Here is a 21,435-nt window from a genome sequence, read left to right on the forward strand (position 1 = left end):
ACTCAGAAAGACAAGATTGATGCAAAGCCTAACCGGAAGACTTGTTTTACACTTAGTTTATTTTGAATATGTATGATTGTATTTAGGGTTTCTAGAAGGAATGACAGCTGTCCTAGGTTGGCAGGCCTATAAATAGAATGTTTAGGGCACGCCGCCAAAGAGGACGGACAAGGTTGAGAGAGAGATAAGCCTTTACACTTTTCGGATAAGAAAGAATATTTCTTGAAAGTGACGGCTGTCCTAGGATTCCTAGAAAACCCTAAATCGATTAATCATTTGTATGATATATTATATGAATGGAAATCTTTTGAGTGAATCCTATGTGTGCTTCCTACCTTTGATTATTCTTTGCAACCGTATGTTTGTTATTGATTCCGCCTTTAACAAATGGATATCTTTCTAAATATAGCAACCCGTCATTAACTCTCTTGTCAACATATTAATCTGTGTGAGTTATGACATGATTGATTAAGATCCAGCTGAAATCAAGGGACACGACAATATAGAATACAAAACAAACACTTAAAACTTCAAGACTAAAAAGAAATATAGTAAATTATTCGGATGCAAGGTCATGTCTAAGGCCAAATTAAATATTATCAAAAAAAGTATTTATTGTTCTACAAATACAACTCATATACACATTTGCATGATGTCAAAAATAAATTTATAAAACTAAAAGAATGTATAATGATATTAAATAAATCCACTAACTATAACAAATAACTGAATAAGGCACAACCCTTGACACCAACACTAGACTCGAATACATGGTTCAACCACTGCTCTACTCTTATTGTCGACTAGATCAAACAATTTCTTTAATTCCTAAAACTGTTCGTAACACTAGATCGTTTATGGTGCTGATGGTTTCCGTCGTGAGGTTTGGGGTAGCTTGTAATATTTGGTATTCCACAGTCACCATGGATCCACATTCACCATCTGTAGAACCTGTTCCATCTTCACCATACCCTGGGACAAAAGATAACCCTAATGGCATAAGAGCCACTGAAGAAGTGTCTTTACCATACAGCAGCAAAGACAATGTCGAGTAATCCACGGTTGCATAGACAATGAGTGATCCCGTCATGTCACTCGAATTCTCTTGTAAAACCATAATTTGATCATCGTGCACGAGTGTCTACATGAGAAAAAGAATATAACGTTAGAAATTAAGCATTTAATTATTAAGACCAGTAAGTATAAATAGAAAGTAGTTTTTTTAAACTTACATTGGAATTAAAAGTCAAGATGCAGTTGGAGTCATTTTTATCTTGGCCCAATGGGAAATGAATCATATCATTTGTAGCAATCTTATGGCATATCAAATCCCACATACACCTCAAGTCTTGTCTTATCAACAAACCAAACAAGTGTTGATGGTTTGTTGGTATCCACACCGAATAGGTTGCACTAGTGATTAGTAATGGTTCGCTAGATCCAACTACACACTTGTGTTCCATGACCCTTGGTGTTCCCGGCGCTTCCGAAATCAATTCCCATCCTTGACCATCAGTCAAACAAATCCCAGCACAAAAGATGCTCTTCATGCGTTGTGCTAGACATTTCAAGCTTCCTTTTGTATCTTTAAGCAAGTGGGTGTTAAGAGTGGGTGACGTGGTGGCTCTTATGCCCTCACAATGCCGCAAAAGTGCACTAATCCATCTTTTTTCCCCAAAGCCGAGACCGGAGCTAATTAACTTGCGATACTGATAAGGGACCGATTGCTTGTTGTATTCAACATGTTCGATCCATGTAATCTACACATATATAATTGTATCATAGTTAGATATTATGCAATATATATATATGTGTGTGTGTACCTTTGATAAACCATTTCTCATATCATGTATGACACAACCAGATGGACACCTTCTTGTTACATGGCCTTCCATTCCATTCTTAATGGATAAATCAGCCATAATCCATAGCCCCTCTGCTTGTTGTTTGGTGAATCTTATAAACTTCAAGACTCGAACTGGTACTATAGGTGATATAACTTGGATTTCGACTTTCATTTGCATAAAGTTTTGATCTTTTAGCATTAACTAAACAATAACTTTAATAGAAGAGATTAAAAGCAAAAAATCCAAGAAGGCTTACAAGTTGGAGAGCACCGCTTCTTGAACCTCCTAAGCCTTGAGAAATCACTTCCATTGTAGTACAACTTCCGATCAAACCCGTAAACATATCTCTCCATTGATCCTGTAACATACAAAATTAATCAAATTTTCGTATAACTTAATAAAGCCATTGGTTTTCTATTAAACTAACAAAGACAAAATAGAAAAGTTACCGCATTGAGTAATGCTTCTACAAGGGCTGAACCACTTATTGGTACCATGCTACTAGCCCTTGTAGCCTCGGATACGAATCCAGGTGGTTTGGTGTCAAGGCAAGGAGTAAAAGCCTTTACATATTCGACGAACTCAAGGGTTTCTCCTCCACCTTCCTTGTTTCGTTTCCATAGCGGAGCATTAACTAGCCCAAGCCTCAAGATCTCTTCCATGGCCCTTGATGCTTGCTCAAGATACCCATTCTTTTGAATATATATTTCGTTGCGCATTTGTGATTGTGACTCCAATGGGTTTGTACTATTATTGTTGGAGCTTCCTTCTGCGAATTTGACATAATTATTTGTTAGTAACAAAGCTAGAAACAGTAGAACGTTTATAAGGTGAAACAATTATAATTTATGAGATGTATTAAATATGTAAACATTTGTGTATACCCGTTGACTCTTTTTTGTGTCATTAGAAATGGTCATTTTGTTTGGAAATGGACTAGAAAGTGTCGAAGGCATGCCAAGCGTTTTATTCAAGACACCTGTCACTCTATTCAGCTTCTCTTTTAATCGCTCGTTCTCTATCTTGAGCTTTTGTTGTTCAATGAAACTGTCCAAAATTGTTGCTTGTGCACCGCATTTGCTGCAAATCGAGTTCTTTGCAGCTTCTTTCAATGCTAAAATCTCAAGCTTAAGTTTCTCATTCTCTTTCTTTAGAGAACTAATTTCATCACGCTTCATTTGAGCCTACACAAATGTAGTTAATGAATTTTAATACCAATTAATTATATGTCATCCAAATAATAGTGGGTCAGGTCTAGGATTAGGGGTGCAAACAGGCCGAGCCACTCGCGAGATACTTGAGATCGGCTCGTTAAAAATCTTGATCGAGCCGAGCTTAATCGAGCTCGAGCCTAAAAGTAGGCTCGTTTGACAAAACAAGCCCGATCCAGAGATTCACTTATCGAGCTCAAGCTGGCTCACGAGCCTAAACAAGCCTGTCATTTATATAATTTTATAAAATATAAATTTATTAATTACTAATTATTATATATAATATTATGATAAAATAAATAAAAAGTAAATAAATAATATATATTATTTTATTCATAAAATTATAACTGAAATAATAAAAAAATAATTAATAATAACTAATAATAGTAAACGAGCCGAACTCGAGCTTAAAATTCTACTCACGAGCCCATATGAAGCTTTGAAAGAGCTTGAAACGAGCCTAACTCAAGCTTCATGTAAATTAAATGAGCTGAGCCAGAGCCTGGTTGAGCTCAGGCTTGGCTCGTTTGTACTAGGAGTGAGTAGTAGAATTAACACTTTTGTTAAAAAAAATAATGGGTGTAGGATTTCTTTTCCAAATCCATATATGCTAATATAAGAAAATTATTTGAAGTTTAAGCATTAAAATGTCAAATATTTGTATATTTCTTAATTTTGAAATTTTTGCCATAAAATTTTCACATATCTCACTCTTCCAAAAGTAAATATATTATCAAACATTACCTTTATTTAAGTTCTTCTATTTCGGAACCAAAATTTGACCTTTTTCTCTTCCATGTTAAGTTTTATTCCGATATCTATCCTTTCTTTCTCACCAGGGTGATCGTTTTTCTTAAATAACCTAGTAACACAACACAAAACAAAACAAACAATATAAAATAACTATATAAAACTCAAATTTAATTTAGTAAATACTAGAAATACCTTTCGAGTTCTTCAATTTGATATGGCGAATGGCGAGTGTATTGTACCCTTTGTGAACTTGAAGAACGATGGATTTCTTGTTCGTTACTAGATGCGAATTCTGAATTCTCGTTTCCACCAGATGCGGTTGTAAGCACTATTTCTTTCCCATAATAATTATATCCTTCTATTTTTGGCTTTTGTCTGTAAAATCATAACACAAAATACACTTTAATTAAAATCCGCTGCTAATAAGGATGAGTGGATTCTTAAAAAAACAATCGATGAGAAGACCATAATAAAACTATATATGTTTCTAGTTTTTGTGAAAAGTATTTACTATAAATTAAATCATATATATTGATCTTAATTTTTTAAGCTTTTGTAACAAACACTTCAGTCGTGATAATATTCTGTTATGAAATGACAAAAACAACAAAAACTTTTATTTTCATGCAATTAAAAAGATCAATAAGCAATAAGTCATTGCTTGTATAATTTCATCACCAACAAAAAAAAAGTAACAAGGTTGGGTATTAAATCGAAAGGTTTAGAGTTTTCTAATATGTACGATTCATTTGAAACTTGATTTTTCATGCGTCATATAAACAAAAGAAAAATGGTGTATTATATATAAAAAATAAGACATATATTAATATTTATAGCAATTCAGATTCGGTTTTCTAGCCGACTTAGTTCAAAACTCAACATTTCAAAATTCGATTTAAACAACAAATGTGAATTTTTGATTTACCTATTTGCTGAAATGAGAAACCAAAAAGTGATTCACATATAAATTAAGGTATGTGTTTCAAAATAAAAAAAATTGTAGTGTTTCTTCTAAATATATTTTTTTGAATGGCAAGGATCGTATTAGAAAAACTCCACTAGTTAGAAACTATAGAAGACGAGACAAAACCCAATAAAAATATGACTCATTGTTAATGACTCACAAAAACATGAGCAAAACTAAAAGTTAAAAAAAAATAATATGTAACAAGTACAAAATAAGAATAGAAGAAGATACTTTATCACTTGTGAATACTTATTCAACAAAGGATCAAATTTCTTCTTAAATTCTTTTAACCAACCAAGTAATAATGCAAGTGATGTGATGTGATGTGATGTGATGATGTAGAGATATATATACACACAAACCAAAATGGGTATGTGTAAATAGAAATATGTTTGGAAATTTTATTTTAATTATTTCTATTAACTTCAAATTTAAAATTCCTATTTCATTATGAAAATATATCCATTTCACGTAATCATTGCATTTAACCCAACCTAATTATTATTGAATATAAAACAAATCTCATAAGTTAGCCACTTAAATCTTTTATGAGAAATAAAATTAAGTCTAATTTAATTATGATTATAAAGATTAATTTGATACCTCTTAAACAAATTAGGGAGTAATTATTTATCTACGATACATTAATGTATTTTGACTGATTAGGTTAAGTCAAATGTGTTGCCACCATCACTTTAATGGGATGGTCAGAGAGGTTTTTCCGAAGGTTACCTCTTGCGGGTGGTCAGGGGTTTGAGTTATGGCAAGGAAAAATTTGTCAAAAGTACTTTTTAAGGACAAAGATTGAGTCAAATGTTGTAAGGCTTCATAAACAATAAGTTTTTAAGTGATTACGTGGTTAATATAAACAATGAAACAAAACAACGATTTAAAAAAATGTCAAAGTTTATCATGTTGTATCATATTATGGCTATCGTACTAATAATTGAATTCATATATGTGGTCATATTTTCTTTACTTTGGACACTTTTTTGGTTATTAAATTATCTTAAATGTACAAAGCATTCAATTTTTTGTACTCCTGTATTTAAATGAAAACCTGAAAATAGTAAATATTAAATGGTGATTAAAATTTTATTATCCAATAATTAGTTGTAATCCTTCTAATTAAAATATTGTTGGTTTTTTTATTATATTTATTTTTTATCTTTATCATCTTATCAAAAATATTTTTTTTTCTTTGAAGTCATTACACCATAACATTTTCATTAACTACTTTTTTTAAGGAAATGTAAGATAAATATAATTTTGTTTTTAAGGAAATGTAAGATAAATATAATATATTTTTAAAGAAAAATTAAGTTTTTAAGGTGCAAACCACTAATTATATTTTTTTTAAGAAAATGTAAGATAAATATGATATATTTTTTTTAAAAAATAGATTTTTTAAGGTGCAAATTACTAATGATAAAATAAAAAATCAACAAATAAAATGAAATAGAAAATTTTAATGATATAAATATATTTCCATCTCATAAACCGAAGTTCATAATAAAATTTTTGCAACCATTATAGTTAATTATTATTTTCATTGTATTATCATTTGTCCATTAACTATGTAGAATAATAAATGATAATCTTATGATTAACTTAATTATCATAAGCTATTGATTTTTAATTAGTAAAAAAAAGAAATATTTAACTTCTTTATACATTGAAGTAAAAAATAAAATCTATTATGCATATATTAATACATTTTCTAATGTATTGTATGTTAGTTTTGGTTTTTATTTTAATCATCTTATCAAATTTTTAGAAACTTGAAAATGTTTCAATGAGAATGTGATGTGAGCATGTTCCATTGAAATATGAGGTAATGGCAATTAATACAACATATTAATAACAACAAAAATAATATATATTAATGTCAACCCAACTATATTAATTAATGCTGGAATAAAGAGAATATTACGTATTATACTTTTACACTATTTAATAAAAGAACAAATATACAAAATTTAAATTATCAATAAATTATACACCATGTTACATAATCAATAATCGTAGAATTTTTTTATTTAGTTATTATTATAAATATAAACGTTTTTTTTATGGGGTTTAAGTTCATCTTGACCTTAGGTTTGGAATATCATATGTAGAAATCGGTTTGAAACTAACTGGAATCGTAAATTAAAATGGTTTGTAATTCTCTTTACCCAAACCGGTTCCAACCGATCCAAAAATGGCCGAGAATCAGTTAAAAACCGATTGTAAACCGTTCAAAAAACTGGTTTAACTCGAACCGAAACCGATCATAAACCGGTTTTAATAGTTCTTGGCTTAGCAAACAAGGTTCAAACCGAACATGTTAAAGGATTAAAATCAGTTTGTGAATCTCTACGTATAACAAGTGAAATACTAATCACTTTCTAAAGATCAACTCCCAAATAACTTTGATATGATATCAACACGTTATCTAGGAAAAAAGTAGTCATAACTCTAATTTGTTTTTAACAATAAATGAAAGACAAAATACTAACCTAGATTATGATTGCCATATAAATGTCTTTTGGATCAAAATATGTGTGTGTGTGTAAATGATAAAGAAAAAACTCAAAAAATATATTTTTATGCATATAAATAGAATAAAATAAATGACATGCGATAACCTGAATGAGAGACGGATTCGAGTATTTCATAGCGAAAAATCATATCGATATAAAGAGGCCTTTGTTGGAGTCTTCAATCAGACCATAAACTAATAAAGGGCTTTAATCGCGTTTGAAGAAGTAACAAGAACTTGATTGTATTACAAATGGTGGAATGTTATTGAATAACCGGTGAAGAACGAAAATTTGTGTTAGGGTACCAATGTTAATATATAGAGCATTTTTTTCATATAGGTTATAATCTCCTGTGTATGCAACATACCGTAGCGTATTGAAACGTAAGGATAATAATAATAGTTTAGCTGTTAGAAATAATTAAATAAAGAAGTTACATATTTGATAAGTCTACTTTTATTGTATTTACAATTTATATCTCCATTAAATAAACGAGTAATTGGTGGGTGGGTAAGTGTGTGAGTGTGTAGTGAACTGATAGAAAAAGTGTTAGTTTTTCAAATCTGTTTTGTTTTACGCAAAGTCGAGTTTTAATTTTATAAAATGATTTTTATTTTAACTAGATTACAAACAAATAGTCAAGTGTACCTATCGTATATGTAGTATAGTATGGGTAAGAACAAAGTATAAATTACGGACACACTTGTTTCATTTTTACTACCAAATAGTTGTATTTATTTTAACCGGAAGTAAACATCATAGTGGTTTTAGTTTAACAAGTAAATTTCAAATGAATTTAAAAGCATAAATTAAAAACAATATTTTGAATTTTTATATTTTTGTAGAGATGATCAAGGATAAAAATGTACCATCTTGGTTAAAACTCCTTGTATCTTGCTTTAACAATTAATTAGTAAACATGTGATATAAACATGCTTTGGTAATTAAATGTGGGAATAGCACCATATTCCTAAATCATGTTATTTGTAACATCCCAAGATTTTCTTGAGTGATATTAAATATTATTTTCATCGGAAAAATTAATTTGAGTTAGTAGAATAATAATAATAATAATAATAATAATAATAATAATAATAAAATAATAATATAAAAGGATGGTGAGCTATAATAGATGGAATTAATTATGAACTTAAGATGATGGACTTAAGATGAAGATGGGCCTATGGTCCATGGGCTTAGGGAGTATAAATACCCCTTAAACACTAAAATCCTTTCCATCTCTATCATTCTACACCTTAGCCTACACCATTAAAAACACACACTTAAGCCAAACACTCTTTACACTATTATATTCAACGATCCAAGACCAACCGAAGGTAAGAGATCATTTATCTCAACTGACCCAACAAATTAGAACCTGACACCGCAGCCCTGGGATGCCGAATGAGCCGTTTGAATCTAGATCTAGCTTTATTCGTGTAACATCCTACTTTCGATAAAAATAAATAAAAGAAATTTTGTTTATTTAATAACGTGTCGTTATTTAGTTTAGATAAAGGAAATATTTGAGTGTGGGCTTGGACATTAAAAGATGGAATAAGGGATGGTGATAGCCCTTAGGTCCATGGGCTTAAGGGTATATAAACCCCTTAAACCTCCTTAAACCCTAAAACCCTCATTCTTATCTTTAGCCTCCATACATCTCAAAAACACACACAAACACTCTCCTATATCCTTAGCCAAGATCCGGAGGAAAAGACCCAACTCGTTTGTGCTAGAACTTCGTGACGAACAAAACCTACATCAAGACTTGATCGTGTTCGTAAACCAATTAGTTAAAAGGTACATTTTATTACGAAACACTTGTTCGGCTCGTTTAGTATTCCCAGACCTATACAAATGATATAGAAAAAACAAACGCAATAATTCTCAGTGAAATCCGTTAACGTTTGATAGGTTAATTGGTAGCTTAAAGAAACGACTATGTATATCAATCAAACTCACCATTAAAACGCGATGTTTAAGTGTTTGGTTGGTTAGGGTTAGAAGGCACTAGGTATACAAATCAATTGATACAAAATTTGTGTTGTTTCATCGTGATTTGAAGGTTAAATGCAGATCTGGTGTTAATTGTTCTTATCGATTTTGACTTTGACATCTGAGTCAAAGATTTGGAAAATAACTGATGCTCATTCGTTATGTTGAACGAATCGCTGGTCATTCGTTAGACAGCCATAATGAATGGGATACATTCGCGTGTCTTTATGACGAATGAACCCTTCATTTGTCTTAATGAATTAACGGATGGAACTCGTCATTCGTTATCTACCCATTCGCCTTGTTAGGACAATGAATCAAGCCCTTCGCTACAAGATACAGTTGCATGCGCTTATAATGAATGAACCCATCATTCATCTTATATAAAGCACGAATGGCCTTAGCCATTCGTTATACACTTATTCGTCACCATTCGTTATACACTCATTCGTCTAGATAAGACTCAGATCAAGCTATTCGTTATAACGAATGGAATCATCTGTTATATCGAATAGGATAGCGAATAATATAGCGAATGATGCTTAACTGGAACACATTCATCATAACGAATGAGTTAGCGAATAAAATAATAATTTATAATTCTAATGAAATTTGTGTTAAGGATCGTTAATGAAAATAAAAATTTTTCAAGCTGACCTAGCAGCTTGACCCCAGCCAGGGGCTTTGCCCCTTGGACCTTGCTAGGGGTTGCCGCCTCTAGACCCCGCTGCCAGCGGCGCTGCCCCTGGACCCCCGTTCGTTGAGGGTTATATTAAACTAGAAACACGATATGGGTAGTGATACTTAATTGATACGTGTACTTGTTATACAGTTAGTCGCGCACAGTTAAAAAGAGGAGTTACCATTAACTCGGAAAGGAACCGAGCTCATGTGAATTTCTAGCCCCATTTCCTTGTTATGTTTTCGGGGCTATGTGCATACTCGATGTGAGTAGTTAATACACTTACCTTAAGTGGTAAGTGTATGCTATGTGAATGTTTATGAATGATATATATATATATATGAATGTCTATGAATGATGTATGTATGATACATGAATGAAGTAGAAAAGATTAAAAGTATGTATGAAAGTATATAAATATAAAAGAAAAGGAAGGTATGTATGAATTGACGGTAAAAGGGCGGCAGACCCTAATAATATCTGTGAAGGAGGGTGGCAGACCCTAATAATATATGTGAGGTTATAGGGCGAAAGGCTCTTTAAGGGTAGCAGACCCTAATAATTTCTGTGAGGTTATAGAGCAAAAGGCTCTTTAAAACATATAAGTATGTATGTAAAGCAAGATAAAATATGAAAGTATGAAAGAAGGAAAGAATGAAAAAAGGAAAGAAAGTATATACTTATGTATGTATGAAAGAAAGATAAGCATGTTAAGTAAGTAATATGTATTTACGAGTATGTATGAGTAAGTATGTGATTGTATTGTATGTTACCTGTTTTAACTAGAACTAGTGTGCACGCAGGTAAATAGACTGAGACAGCTGGCTTGAGGAGGACACACGGCAGGATCCGAAGAGGCTGGCATCTAAAGATTTGTCATGATGTTTTGATACTATATTTTATGTTATGTTTTAAAAGACAAGTTATGAATGTTTGTAATGAATGGTTGACTTTTATTATTATTCTGTGAAACTTTTTATTAACTATGATATTTAGAGCTGTGCTTATGAGTAAATCCAACGCCACTGTAGGGCACCGGGACCGGGGCCTTACAAGTTGGTATCAGAGCATAAGTTCGATAGAATTAAGCATCCTACATGCTTAGACTCAAACAAAGAATGGGACTTAAGTAAGAAAAGAAAGAAGATGCCAGTTCAAGAAAGCCATGTGTCACTCAAGCAAGCTAAGTAAAGGTAAAGTATATTATAAATTTCAGGTGTAATGTAAGAAAGTTAGCTTAATTGCTAGAGATATGATTATTTGATTGCTTGATTGATTGATTAACTGTTTAAAAGTAGAACCTAGTACAAGTGGACTCACAAAGGGAAGTGTATAGGACACGGAAAGTAACGTGATAATCTAATCACATCTGGCCACTTTTATTACATGTTAGTCTTACTATCCTTGTACTAAATAGTTCTTTGAGTGATGACGTTTGTGTTTCCTTATAGAATACGAATGGCTGGAGCAAGAAAGGATGTTGGTCAAGGAGGTTGTACCAAACGTTGTGATAGGCCCCGCATAGTTCGAGAACCTTCTGTAGAGCCCGTTACTAGCACAATGGAAGAAGGAGGTGCAACAATGAAGGGTATCAACTTGACCCTGCTGTTCAAGCAGCCATTGCTTAGGCTATAGTTGCTGCAGTGAAGGAATTACATCCTGGAAAGTCTACTGCAAGCCATGTGAGGACTGCTTAGAAGATAGGGGAGAGTGGTAAGAAAGGTCATGAGAATGAGGAAGGTGAGTCGAGTGAAGTTCGATCTGTGAAAGTCGATGAAAGGAAGAGAGCCGAGGTGGGTGTAACTACAAGTCATTCAAAGGTTGCGACCCACCAAAGCTGACCGGTTTAGGAGATGCAATCGCTACGCTCCAGTGGATAATCACAATGGATAAGGTTATCCGAATTAGCGAGTGCCGTCACGACCAAGCAGTAGTTTATGCTACTCAGTCGTTTGGTGATGAGGCTATGTAATGGTTGGAGACTATGGAACAGAGGGAGACTCGAGAAGAGACTAAGGCTATGACGTGGGATGACTTGAAGGAGTTAGTGATGAAGTGATTTTGTGTTGATGCTGAGGTTGAAAGGGCTGAGATGAAGTTTTTGAATCTGAAGGCGGGTAAGATGACACACCGTGAGTACATTACTGAATTCAACCGCATGTCGAGGTTGGTGCCGGAAATGGTAAACACTGAGGCCAAGCGAATCAAGTGTTACATAAGAGGAATACCTCAGAATGTATGCACCTTAGTCAAGACTAGTAAACCTGCTACCTTTTACTCTGTTGTTGAACTCGCAGAGATGGCTTATGACGACCTGGATGGGGAGGATGTGATGGTATAGGAGAAGAAAGAGAAGAAATGGGTTGCTTCTGTCAAGCAACCCGGTACTCGGTTGTGGAACCCCAAGGATAAAAAGCAGAGGGTGTAGGAAAAGAAGTTATGCAAGACTTTTGGTAAGATGCACACTAGTGAGTGCAAGTGGGGTACTGGTTCTGATGTGTGCCATAAGTGTGAGAAATTTCATGGTTGAGAGTGCATGTTAGGGTCTAATGCCTGTTACAAATGTGGGACTGTGGGGCATTACGCTCATGAATGCAACGTCGAGCCCACATGTTACAAGTGCGGAAAGAATGGTCATATGGCAAGGGAATGTGCCAAAGTCGCAGTAGGTGGGAAGAACAATGCTGATCAAGCTAGGCCAAGGACCATGGCCTACATGCTGACCTAGAAGCAAGCCAAATAGATTCCAAATGTTGTGACAAGTACGTCTCTAGTAAACGGCATTTCCGCTTCTGTATTGTTTGATTCGGGTGAAAATAGAAGTTTTGTAGCTACGATATTTAGTAAGTTAGCAAAAATGAAATTTTGTCGTGTGCCTGAAACCCTTATAGTAGAAACTGCTAATGAGACCTCGGAAGAATAATGAGAATGGTTAAGGATTATAAGATACAGTTAGAGGGACTTGAGTTCCCTGTATGTTATGACCTTAGGAGGGTTCAATGTAGTTTTGGGAATGGGTTGGCTATCTGAGTTTGAGGCTCAGATAGTGTGTAAGAGTAGGTTGATAAGTCCTTGGATGGTGGTACGTTAACGGTTTATGGTGATAAAGAAAGTTCAGGGCTTAATGTCATTTCGATGATAAAAGCCGAAGGTTTGTTAAGGCGAGGGTGCCTACCTGGCGTATGTTGTCAAAGCTACGGCCGAGATGAAAGAAGTAAAAGATGTTCCTATTGTGAGCGACTACCCAGAAGTGTTCCCTAAGGACCTTTCGGGGTTGCCACCGGAGCGAGATGTAGAATTTCAGATAGACTTAATACCAGGAGCATGGCCCGTCGCGAAAGCACCTTAACGCCTGGCGCCATCTGAGATGAAATAATTGATGTCCCAACTACAAGAACTCCTCGATAAAGGTTTTATAAGACCGAGTGTTTCCCCGTGGGGCGCACCGGTGTTGTTTGTTAAGAAGAAGGATGGAAGTATGAGAATGTGTATAGACTATCGTGTGTTGAACAAGCTTACGGTGAAGAACGGATATACGTTGCCACGGATTGAAGATCTGTTTGATCAACTACAAGGTTCGAGTTGGTTCTCACGAACAGACCTTAGATCATGCTATCATCAGCTGAAGGTGAAAGAGGCGGACATCCCTAAGGCACCGTTTCGGACGCGGTATAAACACTACAAGTTCCTCGTAATGTCGTTCGGACTAACGAATGCTCCCGCAACGTTTATGGATATGATGAATAGGGTATGTCAGCCGATGTTAGATAAGTCAGTCATCGTTTTCATTGACGATATATTGATTTATTCAAAGAGCGAGTCTGGCCATGCGGATCACCTAAGAGAATATTGAAGATTCTGAAAGAAGAGAAACTGTATGCTAAGTTCTCGAAGTGCGCATTCTGGTTGTGTGAGGTATAGTTTCTTGGTCACGTAATCAATCCTGAAGGGATTACAGTGGACCCAGCTAATATTGAGGCAATAATGAATTGGAATACCCCATAGAACTCGACAGATATACACAGCTTCTTAGGGTTGGCTGGCTATTATAGGAGATTCATTGAAGGCTTCTCCAAGATAGCCGCACCATTGACTGGAATGACCTGGAAGTCTGTAGTATTCTATTGGGGTAAGTTTCAGGAGGAGGCTTTTGAGCAATTGAAGAAAAGACTCACACTAGCTCCAATCCTTGCTCTACCCGATGGTGACAAGGGTTTGGTTGTTTGTACTGATGCCTCACATCGTGGGTTAGGTTGCGTGTTAATGAAACGAGGAAAAGTGATAGCTTATGCGTCCAGACAGTTAAAGGTTCATGAGAGTACCTACCCGATGCATGACTTAGAGTTAGCAGCAATAGTGCATGCTCTAAAGATATGGAGACACTACCTGTATGGTATTAAGTGTACTGTATACACCGATCATAAGAGTTTGAAGTGCTTCTTCGAGTAGAATGAGTTGAACATGAGACACGGGAGATGGTTAGAGTTGATGAAGGACTATGACTGTGATATAAAATACTACCCTGGTAAGGCTAATGTGGTTGCCGACGTGCTAAGCCGGAAGAATGAAGAAGTCATTGCAACAATGAAGTCGTGTAAGTTAATCGTTAACTCAGATCTCTTTAGAGAGATCATCAAGGTGCAGTCTGAGGTGCTTGTAGATGAAGGGTTAATGAAGAAAGAGAGAATTGTCGGACAGCAAGACGAGCTATTAGATAACACTCATGGGGTGAAGACTAGGTTTGATCGTATGTGGATTTCACGCCATGGAAATCTTAGAGGTCGAATCTTAGATGAAGCTCATAAGTCGAGATACTTGATTCACCCGGGATCCACCAAGATGTATCAAGATCTTAAGAGAAACTACTGGTGTCCAAGTATGAAGAATGATGTAGTAGATTATGTTAGTAAGTGCTTAACCTGCTTGCAAGTCAAAGCAAAGCACCAGAAGCCTTATGGGAAGATGCAGCCTCTAGAAATACCATAATGGAAATAGGAACACATCACCATGGATTTCATAACTAAGCTACCGCGTACAGCTAAATGCCTTGATACCATTTGGGTGATAGTGGACCGTTTAACGAAAAGTGCTCACTTTTTGGCCTATACGAAAGGCCATCTCTTTAGAAACGTTAGCAAATGTTCATAAAAGAAGTTATGGCTAAAGATGGAGTGTCGTTATTGATTGTGTCTGATAGAGATACTCGCTTTATTTCAAGATTCTGTAAGAAGTTCCATGAAGCTATGGGAACAATATTGAACATCAGTATGGCATATCATCCTCAAACATATGGACAGTTTGAAAGGACTATTCAAACCCTTGAGGATGTGTTGCATGCTTGTGTTTTAGACTTTGGAGGAAGTTGGGATGATCATCTGCATCTTGCAGAATTCTCCTACTACAACAGCTACCATTCGAGTATTGGTATGCCGCCGTTTGAGATGTTGTATGGTAGACGTTGTATGACTCTTGTATGTTGGGGAGAGATTGGTCAGAAAGAGATTGGAAGTTTGGAATTTGTGCAAGAAACCTCTTCAAGATTTGATCAGATCAAGGCAAGACTAAAAGCTGCTCAAGACCGACATAAGTCATATGTCGATAAGCGGCAACCACCGATCGAGTTTAACGTTGGTGACAATGTGATGCTCACTGTCTCGCCTTGGAAGGGAATTATTCGTTTCAAGAAGAGAGGAAAGTTAAGCCCAAGGTACATTGGGTCGTTCAAGATTGTAGATCGTGTGGGAGAAGTGACTTACAGGCTAGAGTAACCAGAGGAGTTAGAAGTAATCCACTCTACCTTTCATGTTTCTCACTTGAGAAAATGTCTAGCTGATGACACGTCGCATGTGCCATTATTAGACATTTTGGTGGATGAACTAATTAAACTATATAGAACAGCTTGTAGAGATCGTTGACCGCAAAGAAAAACAGCTCCGTCATAAAGTTATCCCTTTGGTGAAGGTGATATGGAAGCATCGTAAAGAATCGGACGTTGCTTGGGAAGTTGAAGAAGAGATACGCAAGTTTTACCCGGGCTTGTTTAGGTAAGAGTTAGGTTTCGGGGGCGAAACCTATTATAAGGATGAGACAGCTGGCTTAAAGAGGGGCACGTGGCAAAAGTATAGAGAAGCTGACATCTGAAGACTTAATTTCATAATGTTTGAACTTTTGACATGTTTTATATGGTTTAAATTTTAATACTTATGTAACGAACGGTTTTCTTTTATCTATTCCACGAAAAGTTTTAATTAACTCTAATATTTAAAAATTATGTTTATGAGTAAATCCAACGTCAAAGTAGGGCACCAGGACCGGGCCTTACAGCTTCTCTTATGCTTCATCGATTAGTGACTACTGAATTTTAATAGGAGGTATTGTGTAGCCAAATTGATGATTATATTGGTTGAGGAAAACGATTACAGTCTAAATAAAATCAGAAACTATAAAAGAATGGGGTTAGGAATTCAGACTTAAGAGATGGAGAAGATGAACTTCAAAGTTTGCCTTATTTCTCTTATATCGTTCTTCCTTTTTTTTGAGTTGTAACCACTCAGACCATGTGAAGTCAAAATGGCCCACCCTTAGGCATTATGCGCCATGTGGCATCCCCGTCATCAATTGAGAGTTGTGCAAAAAGTGGCGTAGTGGGCAAAACGTCATAACTCTCCTACAATAATTACATTTATTTTCTCTCTCTCTCTCTCTTCTCCCCACACACAAATTCATGTTGAAAACGCTTTATGTAGAAAGCGCTTCCACAAAACCCCACCCCCATAACGCCTAGGTGGGCGGTGTTCCCCGGCGTTATGGAGGAAAACGCTTGAGATACCGCCTCCACTACGGATGGTCTCACTAACCAAACCCTAGATATATTAACCATGTGCCTTTAAACTAGGCTGTTTTATTGCAAATTTCTTTTTTGGGCCTTAAAGCTGGGCTGGTCCAATACAGTAGATAATTATTTACTAAATTAAATCGGTATTGTTTCATTATGGAGTATGACTAAGATTATAATGAATGTTTTAGATTTTTGGATTATGATGTTTTTTTTAAGTTCCATGAAAGTTAGTTATTTTCTTTTAAATATGTAAATAAATTAAATATATATTATATTATTTATGATGTCATCTGGGTCAATGTCCAGTCCGACCTCCCGAGTCAGTCGGACCTGTGACCCGGTAAGCCGTCCGGGTCATTGTCCGGTACTGATTTGAAAACATTGCCTACATGTTATTTGTTACTCATTTTGAGTGAAAGGTTGTTTATGTCTCACTTTTTCTATGCTAATTTATTTACAAGCCGAGTTAGATGTATTTGTGCTTCATTTTGGAACATAAATCATGCAATAGGAAGGAACAAAGAAATGGGTTAATTTGAGTGGTTCTATACAAGAAAATATTTAAAGATTTATAATTTTTTTTATAACTTAAGAATTATAACAATTGTAACTTAACTTTGTCTTTATTTATTTAATGTAACATGCAATCTTGATGTGTCCTTTGATTTATTAAGTTATGACTTAAATAACTTAAATTAGTTAACTTGTATAATATACAGGTGCCTAGTATGGTATATTTAGTACATGTTTGGGATTGCTTCTTTAAAATGTTTTTTGTTCTCCAAAAAACAAAAAACATTTTAAAGAATCAATTCCAAATACATAACTTTATTGTTTAGCGTTAAGGGCATATCTTTCTATTAAATGACTATGAAGTAATTAATTATTTACTTATTTATTGTTATTCAATGAAGATTGGGTAGGTGAAAAATAAAAAAAAATAAAAAAGGTTTTTTGATTAGATCTGGAATATTTCTAACTTTATTGTTTAGCATTAAAAGACATTATCTTTCTATTAAATGACTTTGAAAGTAATTTATTTTTTCATTTTTTTTCTTTTAAATGAAGATGGTAGATGTGAAAAAAAAAAATATGAGATTTATTCATAATGAAGAATGATGATGACGTTAAAATGAAAAAAAAAAAAAAAAGGATTTGGTATGTTTTTAACTTTAATACTTAGCATTAATGAAGAATGATTTTGAAATATTTTATGTTTTTCTTTTAATAACGGACGGACGATCGAAAATATGTGACTTTTTTTTAGCTTAAACCCAGGACCACCCCTTTGTTTAAACAGTTAGTTTTTGAACGTTTCACATCAACAATTTAGGATGAGAATTGTTGACAAAAGAAAAACTAAAAACAAAAGAAAGCAAAAGAAATTAATAAAATGATTTCTTCATAATGATAAATTGCTTATGAGGTTAAATAAATAATGAAAAAAAAAAAGAAGCATTGATTAGATCTTAAAAAACATATATAAACTATTATAAAATATGTTTTATAGCTGAAAAATTATTTTTATAATTGAAAAATCAAACCGCATTTTCTTATTCTTTTGCAAAATGATTACACCGATAAATATAATTATTTTGCAAAAGAATTAAAGAAAAATGTAACGAATGTTCTCTCCAAGGACCAAATGTTTACTCGCTAGTGAACGGTGGGACCTACATTGTAATTTCATATACTTAAGTACCAAATGTGTCAAACATATATTGTGATGGATCATTTGTTCAATATAAAGTATTTACTTTGAAGATTTAAAAAAAAAAGTAAACATTTAGCTTAAATCCTAATTCTAAAATCCATGTGTTTACAAAATATCCCTCGTTTGCTAAGTGCCTAAGGGCCTATTTGTTTACATCAGAACGGAATCATTCAGATGTAAACATCTGATTCATTCAGACTTCAGACTGTTTGGTTTCAAACAGAAAAATATCTAAATGGTTAAAATTAAGTTTAAATCATTCAGACTTGCTATTGCTGAATGTGACAGATGCTCATTCAAATCTGACTTATTCAGATTTGAATGAACCAAACAGCTCCTAAAACCAAATCACAGCTCAACAAATGAAAGATTAAGCATTAAATGAACAGAGGAACAACCAACAGCCACACGGTTAGTCCACGATTGGATCCTAGATCGACCGCCATTCTTTGATCCAAGTTCGCCCAATTGTTGTCATGATCATTGGCACTTATTGGTATAGTCGAAGTGTAGTGGTCATACTTGTTACGGATGATTTTTAGAGTTTAAATTTAACGCTCAATCAAACCAAGTCATCTACAACTACAAATCCATGTGTATATGCATTGTGTATAAAATATAAGCTTGGGTATAAAATATAAGAAAAAAAACACTTTTTAAAATTATACCAGATTTACAAAGACAAAGAATTTACATCTTTTTCAAAAATGTGTTTATAAACTTATAGGTAAAATTGTTAAGTGAGGCTTTCAAGAGTAATGCTTTCAAATAGAGGTGCACAAAAAAAAAGATGGGTCCGGACCCGACCCGGAACCGCTTCCTATCCGTACATGACCCGCAGGTAAGACCAGGTATAAGATTTCTCCTCAAAACCGTACCCGGAACCAGTGGAACTGGAACCGGAAATACCCGGTCAACATCTGAAGAAACCGGTCAAAACCCGGTCAAATACCCAACTATACCGGGAACCGATTCTTACCCGAACCCGGTTTGACTTTTGTTGACCATACCCGCAACCGGTTCCTACCCAGTTCCGGGTTTAAATAATACCCGATTTGTGCACGTCTACTTTCAAAATATACATGGTCAAAACTAGAGGTGCACAAAAGAACCGGTTCCAAACCCTACCCGGCAGTTCCTACCCGGAACCGGACCCGACCCTACCCTACCTGCGAATACGGACCGGGCTTTGGTTTTCCCCCAGTTTTACCCCGAACCAGAACCGACCCGGACTCGGTGGAGCGGGTTCCACGCAATACCCGACCCTACCCGACTCGAAACCCGAAATAAACCCGATGGAACCGGTCAAATACCCGACTATACCCGGAACCGGTTCCTACCCGGACCTGGTTTTGACTTTTGTTGACAACTTATATATAGGTTTTGGGCATCAAGAACCGCTTTCAACGGCTATATTACCGTTGGAACAGATTACAACGGTAATATTTTCCTCAAAAACCGGTTCCAACGGTAATATTGTTGGGTTTTAACAAGATTATCAAAGTGATAAAATCCTTATTTTACCAAAAACGCAGCGGATATAAGTTTTAAATCTTGTTAGTTTTAGTGTATGGAACCAATTCAATACATGCAAAACCCAAACCCGGATCCAAATACGAATTACACACTATCAAACACATGCATGTCACTATAAGTTCATTCATGTTAAACTACCTTTCAAGTAACCAAAGAATTGTGAAAAGGATGATGATTGAAATGCAAGAACTTGAATATGGAAGCTCCTCAAGCTAGTATACCCCAAGCTCCAACAAGACACCACTTCTAGCTAGGATTTGAACACTTGATAACCCTTTCTTCCTTGCCTTTCTTCCTTGGCCGAAACTCCAAGAGGAAAAGAGAAGAGAGAAATCTTTGTTACTTGTGTATAATTAATTATATGTTATGAAAGAAGGAAAGAGAAAGACTTGGTTTTATTCAAAAGCATCTTTCTCTCCACCAATGATATCCATTGCATGTCTCCACTACCTCAACTTTAATAATAAAATAATATCAAGTGTAAGAGATTCCTTTACATTATTAATATTATTAATTTTGTTTTATAACATAAATATATATCCATATATATATTTATAAGATATAACAAAACTTATTACATGTTGGGTGACGTGCTTAGTAACCATTATTCACATATTGTTATTTAACCAACTTAATTAACAACATGTAATGTTCTCTCATAAAACATAAATCATCCATATGATTTGTTTATTACACAAGTACATTTTTATTTAGAAACCCTTTTCAAATAACTCAAGTGTCAATATTCATTTACTTATGATCATATCATACATAAACAAATATTCTCAGTGTTTGTCTAGCTTGTTATTGGATATGACCCGACTTGGATCAATACGTACTAGCCACATCAACTCTAATATGTGTCTTGGGCAGATCAATTCCAACAAATATAGCCGTTGGAACCGGTTACAACGGCTATATCTCTCTCAAAAACCGGTTCCAACGGCTATATTACCGTTGGAACCGGTTCCAACGGCTAGTTTGACCTTCAGTTGACCATTTCATAAAAAACCCGCCAGAACCGGTTTTTTCGGGTAGGAACCGGACCGGGTACATTTTGGAACCGGGTAGGAACCGATTAACATATACAATTCGTGGAACCGGGTAGGAATTTCGGGTACAAAAATACCCAAACCGGATATGAGGTCCATCGGGTAGGAACTGGACCCGGTTCCGGCTCGGTTCCACCGGTTCGGTTCCGGAACCGGGTTTTTTTGCACGTCTACCATTTACTCCTAAACAACTCACTCCTCCAATATTTTGACCAATCTCTTTCACATTAAAAACGTAAATGTAAAAGGGTTATATCAATCTTATATTACCTCATGATACAAACTACAAAGATAGCAAGAGAATTCTTGTAC

At 34.7% G+C, this 21,435-nt stretch overlaps 1 protein-coding gene across 1 annotated transcript; it reads right to left on the reverse strand.

Annotated features, from left to right (window-relative positions):
• Positions 1-808: 808 nt before the first annotated feature.
• LOC143627050 (homeobox-leucine zipper protein ANTHOCYANINLESS 2-like) lies at positions 809-21,300 on the reverse strand. Its single transcript, XM_077096950.1, has 9 exons — positions 21,161-21,300; positions 4,004-4,186; positions 3,842-3,920; positions 2,827-3,031; positions 2,297-2,652; positions 2,104-2,205; positions 1,824-2,048; positions 1,233-1,760; positions 809-1,141 (listed from the first exon to the last, which is right to left on the reverse strand). Exons 1-9 carry the CDS (start codon positions 21,298-21,300, stop codon positions 809-811), a joined length of 2,151 nt encoding a protein of 716 aa, XP_076953065.1.
• Positions 21,301-21,435: the final 135 nt, after the last annotated feature.

Source organism: Bidens hawaiensis, unplaced genomic scaffold (assembly GCF_021521415.1).
Source record: "Bidens hawaiensis isolate Kalapana, Puna unplaced genomic scaffold, B.hawaiensis_p1.1 tig00004595_1, whole genome shotgun sequence".
NCBI lineage: Eukaryota > Viridiplantae > Streptophyta > Magnoliopsida > Asterales > Asteraceae > Bidens > Bidens hawaiensis.

What these genes read in the sequence shown, in the direction of transcription:
- LOC143627050 (XM_077096950.1), bottom strand. Translation starts at nt 21,300, where the DNA reads ATGGTAGACGTGCAAAAAAACCCGGTTCCGGAACCGAACCGGTGGAAC. An exon ending in CCTACCCGGTTCCACGAATT is followed by an intron (nt 4,187 to 21,160) that starts GTATATGTTAAT and finishes ATGATTTTACAG; the next exon opens with ACAAAAGCCAAAAATAGAAG. An exon ending in GAAGCTGAATAGAGTGACAG is followed by an intron (nt 2,653 to 2,826) that starts GTGTCTTGAATA and finishes TACTGTTTCTAG; the next exon opens with CTTTGTTACTAACAAATAAT.